General features: G+C 40.1%; 1 protein-coding gene across 8 annotated transcripts in view; it reads right to left on the reverse strand.

Moving 5' to 3' along the window:
- Positions 1-12,241, reverse strand: part of zmiz1a (zinc finger, MIZ-type containing 1a) — a 127,023-nt gene that overhangs the window by 17,499 nt on the left and 97,283 nt on the right. For 4 of the 8 annotated variants that reach the window (XM_042501725.1, XM_042501728.1, XM_042501724.1 and 1 more), the window contains one exon: positions 3,563-3,598. The exons of 1 other annotated variant lie outside the window; for it this stretch is intronic. In XM_042501725.1, coding sequence (XP_042357659.1) covers positions 3,563-3,598 — 36 coding nt within the window. Of the gene's footprint in view, positions 1-3,562; positions 3,599-8,398; positions 8,591-8,981; positions 9,037-12,241 lie in introns of those variants that run through there. 3 more of the 8 variants (XM_042501731.1, XM_042501730.1, XM_042501729.1) reach the window with 3 other exon arrangements.

The raw sequence follows: 12,241 nt of genomic DNA on the forward strand, positions 1-12,241 counted from the left end.
ACACTATTTTGAAGTAAAACATCTCAGATGCAATCAGGCTCACCCTTGAAATCAGTGGTTAAGTGTTCTATTATTATCATTGATAAATTTGAGGAGGTGATTATGAATAGCGAATGCTAGATAGTAGGTGATCTAGCATTATTTCAGGCAACCTAATAACTCATGTGTCCTTTGAAGAGAATGAACCACTCTAGCTGTCTCTATCAAGCACAAAATATTCAATTTCCAACAATAGCGCCTGAATTCTATGCAGGAGAAATAAGTGTAAAGAACAATATGGTTCATCAGTGTGAGTTCACATCATTATTGTTACAGTGATCGTTCTTGGTGTGGATGCCTCTTTAGTGTAAAGCTGCTGTGTTGTGTTGAAGGCTTGTCAGAAAATATCGATAAACTCGAATATCACCATATTATGTATTGTCATTCCGTATGGATTCTCAAAAACACTGTATAGACTTCTAATTAATAGTTTACATACAAGGATTACTAGAAGTTGTTCATTTTGTGTTGTGTTTAAACCACCTACCACTAGATCCTTCAGTAGTCTAACTTCAGCCATTTGACTCTACAACTTCAACACAACATAACGCCAGTGTAAATGCAACAGTTCTAATATTACAATATATCGCAAAAATAATGAATTGTAACCTTTGTACCATGATACATATCATGTTGCCAGATACACACCATATTGTGTTGAGGTAATTTTATTGGATTCTCAGGCCTCGACACAGAGACCTCTCCCTCCTCAACCAGCTGAACATACGCTTAGCTTCTTCGAGCAGCTCCACTTCTTTTAAGCTGCACCTTTTAACTGAGTAATGCCGAAGGACATATGGGCCCTCCTCACTTGGGTTATATTTAATGCTGGTATGGTTGACACAGCAGAGGCCCTGGTTTGTTCTCACCTCACCTCGGCCCCTCTGGGAGCAGCAGGAAGGGAGAGTAAGCCCTGGTAACAGGCTGCAAGGCCCATTAACTAATGACAGAGTGTTTGTACAAGTCCTCTTTTACAAGGAAACCCCGATGCTAATTACTGTGAACTCTGATAGTGCAGTGTGTGGGCAAGCGTCTGAGTGTGTGTCTCTGTGTGGTGAAAGCCTGTGTGAATATAATGACAGTTTGCTAACTGTCTGATTCTAGGACACTTTAAATGTGCACACCAACATGATTCTGTTAGCCTGATGATGGTGACTTTGCTTTGGTGAAACACCTGACATGATTCAAGTGTTAAGCCCCAGATCTGCTACATGTACGCATCATCAGGGTACATCAGGAAGGTAGCTGAGACACCTTTACCTGAACTGTGTGCCATTTAGTAAAGCAGTTAACCCCTTATGGCACTCCAATGTGGAATAAACATATTTTAAGGCTAAGTGTTACATAAAATGTGCTGAAATATGTAAAATGTGGTTACTATAGAAAGAGATAGATAGATAGATAGATAGATAGATAGATAGATATAGATAGATAGATAGATAGATAGATAGATAATAATATTACTAACTTCAAGATCAATATATTACTTGCTTTTTTCAACCAAGTCAACCAGCACAAGTTTCACCCAAAAAGCATTTTCAACAGCAGTATATGGAGTGCTTAACCACAGCAAAGGTGCCAAGTGTTTTACCAAAACCCCTAAACTGCTACTATAGATTTCATTTTTCAAAATTAATTACACACTTGTTTGTTTCCCCAAATCAAACACAAGAAAAGGCGACACTCGAGGTAATAAAATAAAAAGAATCAGCTCATGTTGTCATCTCGGTGTGTGTATTTTACAACTACTTGACAGACAAATGTGCTGATGAGTTTTCAAGTTGTCACTCATCAGAGTGCTCTTGAGTGCCATCTTTTTTTTCTGAATTTGTTCTGGGGAAACAAACAAATGACAGCTTTTGTTGTTTTTTTTAAACACACTGCACCCCACTTAATTCAGCTCAGGAGAAGTACACCTGGTTCCTCTTAAGAATGACGCTGTACTATCAAATTGTGATATTAATATGGCATCAGTGATATGTTACTGATATGGTATGAAAAGCTTGAGGGCTTATCTCTTTTGTTGCATACTTAAATGCATGTTTTAGCTGCTACACCCAAGAGATTTTTTGTAGAGGAGATGTTACATGTGACTGCTGTAGCTTTGTTTGTTTGGATGATAGCACAAAGCAAAGATCGGTGGCAATGAATGGCACCAAAGACGTTTGCAAAACTGAGTAGAAAAGATCTTTCATGTAGCAGCATGAACTGCTATATTCCCCACAATCTCAAGGTGTTAACTGTGCAGGCTCAAAGTATAGCCCTTTAGACCTTTATTTATTGTATGTGTGCCTCATATTTTATTTGTGTTTATTGTGTCCTTTATATTTGTAATACCTGCACTGTTTCAGAAGAAGCACTTTTAAATTTCATTGTACTTGTCAATTTAATCCATTTCCATTCAACTCTATTCTATTTAATTCTATTCTTTTCTATAGCTGACTAGGCTGGTTTGCACAAAAGCCTAAATAGAAGTTTGTAATGCATTCTGCAAGTGCAATGTGTAAATTATGTAAGTTTTAATCAGTCTAAATATGTTAAATAAATCTTCACATGGATTGCACATCCCTGCCTGCATCCTTACATCACCTCTTGTCCTGAAATTACCAAAAAAATCTGGCTGTCATGCCAAATTCTGATCGCCAACGCTGTACACACCAGGCTTTGATAGAGACATGTAAAACCGTGCATGCAGCTCTTCTGTAGTTTTGTTGATAACAACACAGACAAAGGAGGAAATACTACATGAAAGATTACACTTTCTGAGCATGAACACTGCAGCACTAGACAGAAGCCTTCTGAGACAATGTGTGGTGGATGATAACAAAGAAGCAATTTATAATAGATATCATAGGCAGAGGTCTGTAAAACACTGGCAGGTAGGTCTATGCTGTGTGGGTACAAAGTATTATGCAAAAGACGAATATGGAGGGGATATAAAATCCTGAAAAAAAAAAAAAGTCATGCTTTTTGCAGAAGTGTAATGGAAGCCATTTAAGCAGTCAATGATATCCCCCATCCTGCCCCCCTCTCTGTTCAGCCAACTTCTTCCAAGAGAAGAGCATATCAAATGGGCTTTAGTCTCAACAGCTTAGAGGCAGAACAACTCAAACATGCCCTGCAGAGAGGCAGCTCTGCATCAGAAATCACACTCAACCAAAACCAGGCCTTTAATGTAACTAACTGTTCACACGGATCAGAATATTTCAAATCTGAAGTGGCCTCTAACTTCAAATGTGTCACTTATTTCTTTGATTGACTTTTAAGTTTCTGGGTTTGTTTTTTTTTTGGTTTGCATTGGTAAAACAATGCAGTTTTGTTCTCTGGCTGGTTTGACAGAATTTCATCCATGACCTCTGGCAGTACACCAGACGCAAGGACAGAGGGGGGGAGAAGATGGATGGAAGGATGCTAGACAGAGGACAGGTGGAGATGGAGGGAGTGGGCAGGTCCCTCCTCCCCGGGATGTGTGTGGGTCACAAGCCAAAGAGATGCTGCAGCCCAGAAGGGAGGGTAGCTCTACCTGAGTCACTCTGACATCTCCTGCAGGTGCTGGTTTCTGTGGGGTTCAAATTACACATTTTTAAACGGGGCAGAGTTATAAGAATCAGCATGAACACCAAACATAAAGCAGTATGACGGCTGGATCAGACTACACTGGTGCAAAATGTCAGAGCTCGGGTGGGAAGTGTGGGATCTCTGAATCGCATGTGGCCAAAAAAATGCAAACACAGTCTGTTACATTTCTAATGTACTGTGGGGCGTGCCTAGTCCAACTGAGCTCACTGCAAAGACTTACATTTTTTTTAGCATAGTATTTATAGCAGCTTTAAATGGTCATTCTCATGAGTCAGATACTTTAATTTGTGTGCTGTTATACAGTGAGTCAGGGACTACAAAAGACAAGCATTTGGATGCAGGGCTCATCCTTTGTATATTTCCTAACATCCACTTCCAAAATATATTTAGGAAAGGAATTAGCAATCATTTGACTTTTTTTTTCAATTTTATTCATAATCTCAAAGCATACTCTGGCCCGAAACTACTCCCTCTGTGAAGAAAAAAGCGACTCACAGCGAAACAATTCAAACCGATAAATAGCACTACAGGTACGAGGAAATATATGTATGTTTGATACTAGTTTTAATTGTCCCTTTAAAAAAATATCAATCAATCAATTATCACAATAGTTTCTGCCTCACTTTTCGTTTCATCGACTTATCGTTGCAACTCTATTTGATGAGGTAATTTTGCACCTCCTGTGACTCCGGTCTGAATCTCAGTGACAGACCACGTCAGTTATTCAGCACTACAGGTTTGCTCTGGTACATTTGTTATGACAGGGGTTACGGCACTGACCGACAGATCTGACCTACATCCTCGCTGGGATATGAAATTTAGGTGGCCGGTGTATCTGCGTCAGCTACTCTGTGAGTCAGCACATCCTGCTTACAGTGTTAAGCCCCGGGGTCACACGGCCTTCCACATCTGTATCAGAGAACTGTCACAACACTAACAATGATCCTTCACATGATCACACACCAATTATCCACATCTGAGTCACACGCGTTGTGCAGCAAATACGCGCACTCAAAGGTATGTAAATGTAAAGAGGAAAATACATATTTGAGCACAAGTATGTGGACAAAAGCATATGTACAAAAGACAGGAAAAAGTAAAGCAAATAAGGAAACGGAGGTGTATGTTGGTGAGTAAACAAACACAGTGAGTGCCTGGGCTTTGTGGAGATGTGCTTATACAGTAAAGCACCTCACACGGCGAGGAAGAGCATCAGAGGACAGCAAGCTGTGAATGAACTGCTCTTATCAGCCACGCGCAGCTTCCTGCCACTAGAGGGGAACTAGTAAATATCACATGCTTAATTATAACCAGACACACTACTTGTCTCAACTTCCACAATATGTCTTTCACCTCACACTGTTGTTCCTTCAATGAAATCATTGAGGGTGAGTTTAAAAAAACACAATCAAAAACTGAGATTTCCCGGAGCTGCCGTTTCATGATATAAAACAGTGATTAAACAGTGATGAAATTCCAGCTGTGTCCTTTAAACAGGTGAATTAGTGTAGGAAGAATTTCTCAAGGAATGGCCACAGGAGGATGTCAACACACCTCACTGAATAGACTTGGAAGTGATTAACAAGACTGAAGAATGTTACGAGCGTTTCCTGAAACACATCCTGCAAGAATACTGCGCGGCCCGGGGGCGCTGAGAGCTCCACCCTCGCTGCTGTCAATACATGACATCAGTTTGTCCTACCAGAAATTCCTCTCTCGAACACAACTTTGCATTCAGTGGAAGGAAGTGGGGGGGGTGTCGAGCAATGATTCACAGAAAAAGCAGAAACAATTTGCAAAAAGAAAAGAAAATAAGCGCACATTTACAGTTCAAAGTCAAATGTCATGAGTGAGTCACCACACACAGCCTGATGGGAAGTACTCAGAGTCACAGGAGGTCACAGAAGTATGTAGAGTAAGCGATACAAACAAAAGCTTTGGAGCCAGAGAGAGAGGAGGAAGGCTGGAGGGGGAGAGCATGTGGTTGTGAGGTTGAGGAAGGTTTCAGTGGTTTACACTCTGCTCAGGCTGAAAGGAAGTGCTGCAGCTCCGCAACAACCAGCTGGAAGTGTGCTGCAGTGTTTCTACATAGGTCACTGGAAGATTGTTTGCAGCAGCCATTAAGCTGTCAGTTTTGAGGTTAAACACTGATTGTATAGCCTGCAGCATCATGTCGCTTTTATTGCCTGCCTGGCCTTTACTAACTCATGTGAAGGAAGTGGTGTTTCCCTTTATGAGACACACATTTCACAACTAAAGGTACATTTAAACCAGTGGTGGAAGAAGTATGGTATTGAAGTAAAAGTAAGAATGATTATGAAAATGTACTTAAAGTGTGAAAAATAAAGGTACCCAATGCAGAAAAAAACACTCAAAAAATTAAAATTATTAAAAATTTTTTTTTTTATAAAAACCACCCAAAACCCCAAATTATTTAAAAAAGAAAAAAAACACCCCAAACCTCAAAACTGTAAAAAAAAAAAAAAAAAAAAAACACACAAACAAACAAACAAACCGCAAAACACAAAATTATTTTAAAAAGAAGAAAAAAACATCAACTAACAAAGCACAGAAAAAAACAAAATTATAAAAAAACACAGAAAAAAAAAAAGAAGAAAACATCCAAAAAATCTAAATAATAAAAAATAGAAAACAAAACACATAAAACTTCAAATTAAATAAAATAAATAAACACCCAAATATTATCTAAAGAAAACAACAGCCCCAAAAAGTCAATATTATTTTTAAAAAAAGAAAAAGACCTAAATGTGTAGTAGTTGGTGATTAATTTTCTGTGATCAACTGATTTAGTACTCAACCAATTGTTTTGTACTTGTATAAACTGTTAATTCCTAATTCCTAACAAACATAATATTTTACGAACCCTTCATACTTTTTTGCAAAAAAAAAAAAAAACTTATGTAAAGTAACTTAAGCTATCAGATAAATGTAGTAAAGTAAAAAGTACCAAGTAAATGTATTAAAATTCAAATATAAAGTGACATGAAAGTAAAACTTTGAAAACTTTTGAGCACTTTGAATTCATACTACAGTACTTTAGCAAATGTACTTAGTTACATTCCACCGCTGCAGTTAATACTTATAAAACACCACTGAAAGAGTAATGCAGGCCTTGCTGTGCGCTGCTGATCTAACTGCATTGTCCTTCCCTGACTGCACCCCCCCTCCTTCTCTCCTAATGAGTGGACAGGCAGACAGGCTCTGGCTCCAAGCACAGGTCAACAACTTGAAAAAGAATCCACTGTGGAAAAGTGGGTCATCTTCTCCTGACACAGAAACACTAACACACATACCTTTGTACTCTTAACATGGATATATGCTCCTTTAGCTGCCATAAATTGGAAGAAGTTGTTGAATGTCACAATGCTGCCTAGTCACTGTGACTCACACAATCTTCTTTCTCATAAAAACACAGCAGATCCTTTGCACCCTCTATGATCTGAATATGCGCTTTTACCTTCAGGGTGCAGGCAGGTACGGCATGCCCAGGATGCGGACTATAAGAGCATTCAGCTACTCTAACAAAAATTGGCCAACAAATTAGTAAGAAATTAACTTTTAAAAATTGCAAGAAAATTACCTGATAGTAAGTAAAAACAAAAAGAAAGACAAGTTTAAAAAAACAAACATCAAGAAAATGACCTCAAGAAAGTGATAAAAATGTATTTTTTTTCTCATAACATCATTTTAAATATATAGTTGAATACATATATTAAGGGGTTAACTAGCTCTGATCTGATCTGAAACTAGCACTTTTTAAACTTCATGTCACTTATCAAATTCCTTGTGATGATGCTTTTAATGATGTTTTTTTTTAAACATGTTTTTATGTTATGTGGTGTTGTTATTAATGTGTTTCTTGATACTCTTATACTCATTTGTACAAAGCAAATACCCGTTGGGGCAATAAAGGTTTCATTCATTCATTACGTCATTGCCAACAATGGAAATGCATGTGTCTTTATGGCATTTGCATGGGTATAATGTAAAAAAAACCAAACCAAAACACTTCATCCAAACTAAAAAAAACACGTTTGCTCCTCTGTCTTTGTGAGAATTTAATAATGAATTTATAATCCAATCCTTTACCCCTAACTCTGAGCATGACCCTCAATCCCCTAAAATAAACCCACCTTAAACCCCCGACTTAACTCGTTTAATGCCCAGCGTTGATACAAGACATAAAGACCAAAAGTGAACCACAACCTCAACTGTAACTCTCACCCACAAAGGCCAGAAAAGAGCCCCAAATTAGCCAATTCATATAACAATGTATGCTTGTGCACACAGAAAAAAAAACCCACTGAAAAAAACCCTATGAGAGAACAGCATGTAGGTCAACCTGTGGTCAGCTGATCTGCCCTGATCCTGTCTTGTGCGAGCAGCCAGTGCTTTAAACTACAGTCACATTACAGCACACTAGACAAGACAGAGGCTCATGATATTCAAGGCCTAAATTACAGTTGCAACTATGTGGAAGCACAGCTGAAATTAAAAGTTTTGCATAGAGACTGTGTAACAGTTTATACTTAAAAGACAAAACTAATGCTGCTTCAATAACTGCAACTCTACCTGCATCATCTTAGACCTACATCAACTGCTCAATTGGCCTCTGTTAACCCCTGATCCCCCCCATGCATGCAAACACACTCAAATAATATACCAAATAGTTTTGTGCAGGGATACACATGTGGACAGCAGTAACACACACGCACACGCACACGCACACACACACACACACACACACACGCACACTTACCCAGAGCCAAGCAAAGTCCCTGCACATCTCATCTTATTCCCTTCATAGCGCAGAGAAAAGACCCAAGTGTCACAAATGCTCCTGTTCCCGCAGAGGCCAGTGGCAACTCTCAAAGCTTTTGCTGCTTCGAAACCTCCTGCCTGCGCCTTATCACTCTCACTCTCTGCACATATCCCTTACTCTGCTCACTCTTTCTTTCTTACTTCCTCTCCCCTCCTCCTGTCTTCCTCTTTTTCTCTTTCTTTTGCTCACTCTCTTTCTCCTCCCTTGCTCTCTGATCTGTCTTTTTCTCTTGTCCAGCGTCTGCACAATGCACATCAATTATTCAGAGGCAGTCTCCCGGTTTCTCGGGCTTATCCAATCAGAGCGGGGCTCTGCACTAATGGGCTCCTGCTGTACCTGCTACCGGCTCCAACACACTCTCGAGACAGCGGGGGGGTGGAGGGAGGGAGAGAAATAGACGGAGGGAGCAGAGGAGACAGCCGAGGAGGAGGGAGGATGAGAGGAAGAGATAAAGACAGCGAGCCGACGCAGACAAACAGGAGTAGAGATAGAGAAGGCAAGATATTCCAGTGCTTCTCACCTCTGTCGTGAGGTGCTGTTATTGATGTGCTCTGCCTAGTCTGTCTAGCGCTCCGTTTCTCTAAGCTGCCATCACACACTTAAGACAGTGCACACAGAGACACACATGCATAATCCGACTATGTGACTGCCATTTGTCAGGGAAGGGCAAAAAAGAGGAAACAACTACAAAAAAAAATCTGCATGCTCAGAGTGCAAACTTACATAAGTGGGTGGAGCTAAATGTGCTATGCAAGGCTGGCTGGAAGCCAATGCATGAGAGAGGAAGTGGGAGAAGAAAACGTGTAAAGATCAATCTATTCAAAGGCAAACAAATACAAAGTTATCATAAGGGGGATTCCTCTCTGCAGGACGATTTAACCCGACGACATCCCCTCATCTTCATCAAAGTCCAAAATCCAACTAACAAGACACATCAGAGACTTGCAGAGTGCAACTAAATTAAAGAAGAGGGAGGATGAGGGTGAATCTGGGTTCATCTCCTCTTTTCGCCCGCCCCCAACATAATCCAACATGGTGAAAGAAGCAATCTGGATGAATGAACAGGAAAGGCCAAAGCTGTCATTGTTCTCGCTATTTCCTTACCTAAATGTTGACATGTGCTTTGCAGCCAGAGAGCGGGAAAGCCGACTGGCCTTGTGACAGCAGAGGGAAGTTGTCTTTTGTGTGACAGAGACAGTCATCAACCGTTTCAAAAAAGTGTCTCACGCAGAATTGAAACACACACAACGGAGGCATTGTTGGACAAAAATATAACTTGAAAAAGGGAGTATCTAAACCCCCTGAGGGGATGATGGGTGGAGGGTGGGGGGTGGGGTCCTGAGGTGTGGGTGCCAGATCAGTCAACCCTGAACAAAAGGAGGATTTAAATCATTTGCTCATCCGGTTTTGACAAGAACAAAGTCTTCTGTGTTTGGAGCGCACTGCCTGCTCAGCTGGGATATTACCAAAATGGATTTACTTGCAAGTGTGTAAACCACACCAATTAAGTAGCAAGTGATCGAGGACCCAATCAGCCAGAGGCAGCAAATACAGCTCCCCCCCTAATAAGTGTTTCCCCATGAGCTTTATCTTTTATAAACTTAATAGTGAAGTTCTGAAGGTAGTTTTGGGTTGCAAAGGGGTTTCATCATCTGAGGCAAACCGCTGGAGAGTGTCAGAGGAGAGGCCCGCCTGCTAAAAATAAACCCCGTTTCCTGTTAATAATTCAGTGCACTGCTCTTACTCAGCAGTAATTAAATATAAAAGTCTGTAAGGTTGATTGGGTCAGTAACAAAGGATGCCTACACCTTCCTCTAGTTCTACACACACAGCTCAAAGATGGAAAGGGGTGAGAAAATCAATCAAGTGGAAGTAAATTGAGACAGATAAGTGGAAGACATGTGAGGGAGGATGTGTAATGTGTAGGCACTCGCACACTGTGCAGTGAGTCTGCACAAAGTCTGATGGGAACACTGATTTTCACTTGCACTCACTTGCTGAATTATGGGAGGTTTTTTTTGTACGCCGTGTGTGTGTTTTTCACAGGACACGGGGTGAGTTACAGCCACACCCTGGAAGTTTTCTGTCACTGTTGACACAGCAGAGCGGCTGTTTTTTCCTGAGATCGCCCTGCGAGCACGCTCTCTGTTGACTGACCGAGCGCTGGCAATTCTGCAGCTCTGCTGGGACAATTTTCGTTTTAATGTCAGATGTGAGTGGGTGGGGGGAATTTACAAACCACCCAGAACAAAGCTGAGCTCTTTTCATCATATTTTCCAACACTCGCTCTTAATCAGCTGAAGAAGAGAAACTAAAAACATCAAACGCCATTATTGCTTGTGTAGATAAAAGGGATTTAAAAAGAAAAAAAACACCCTCTCTTTGAGCACAATGATAAGCATTCACTACTGGAGCTTCACCTTCTGATAACATGAGATGCTAACATAAATGATTTAATCATTATTTCTCTGAGCAAGACAGAGGAACAACAAGCAGAAACCTGGCTTAAACATTAAAGTAGGTGTCTGTGAACATAGCGATCATTCCAGGGAGCAGCTAGCTTTAATCCGGAGCATGTCGAGTCATGTCAAAAACATAATAAACATCACGCTTAAGGTCTACTTTCATCTATTTAAATCTTAGGAGGAGACGTCGTCAAGAAGAAGAGGCAAGAAAGTTGAGATAAAACTTGTCATAATGATGATTTTATACATATATTATCTGAGCTCATGCTTCATAAAGAAAGAAAACAAACTATTATGAGCTTGGCGACAAGAGTGGCAGAGTCACTGAGGAAGGAAACGATAAAACCCTTGATAGATTATGTGCCTAATCTGATTTGGTGTCTGCTGAACTTCACAGTAGCCCAACAGCTCAGAGTCTGTTAGGGTTGTGTGTGTTTGTAGGGCAGCAGCACACCTATTATCTAATGAGGCTCTCAGCTGGAAGTCAGCTTGTAGCAGACAACAGATTATGACAAGAAAACATAAACAACTCAGAGAAGATTTAAACCACGGGTTTTAGAACGCTGCATTTAAAAAAAGAAGCAGCGCTTGTCAAAAATCAAAACCTCAAAGTCGCTCTTTTCAGGAGAGTCAGTGAATTAAACGTTACAATGCTAGCTGCTAGTATGCTAACTGCATTAAAGTCGTGTATCCTCGCTGGCAGCGTGAGTTAACAGTGCTAATGCTAGCTAGCTAACAGCATATAAATCTCTTCACTGGCTGATTCCAGATTAGAGCAACACGCTAATCCCCGAGGCCTCACTGCAGGGTCACAATCTCCAGACAGCTCATCGGCAGCAGTCTGCCGTTGCTGAAAATCTCTTCAATGCGCTCGACAGGTTTCACAGGGCAGCAGTTTTGTACTGGGAGAAGTGCAACTGTAGGCATTTGGAGTTTGCTCAGGGTTTCTCTTACTTGGGGAGAAGACACTGATAAACAAACACATGCAAAAGGAAAATGACAAATGCAAGATTTATCTACAAACAGTGTTCTCACTCATTTTCATAGACAAAATTTCAAAACTTTTATGTAACTTTTCAAGGACCCCTGACATCATTTATATTTTTCAAAACATTTTTTTTCCTTGCCCTACTTGCCTAGTATTTTTCAAACATATAAGATTCAAACTCTATTCAAACATAATTTCAGCGTTTCCAATGATGTGTTCAAGGACCGTCAGAAATTTTAAATGATAAATGGTAAATGATTTAAATGATTTTAAAGAAAACATGATTTACAAACTGTGGTTCTTTAAAAAAATACATTTTGAGAGAAA

Source organism: Plectropomus leopardus, chromosome 15 (assembly GCF_008729295.1).
Source record: "Plectropomus leopardus isolate mb chromosome 15, YSFRI_Pleo_2.0, whole genome shotgun sequence".
Taxonomy (NCBI): Eukaryota; Metazoa; Chordata; class Actinopteri; order Perciformes; family Serranidae; genus Plectropomus; species Plectropomus leopardus.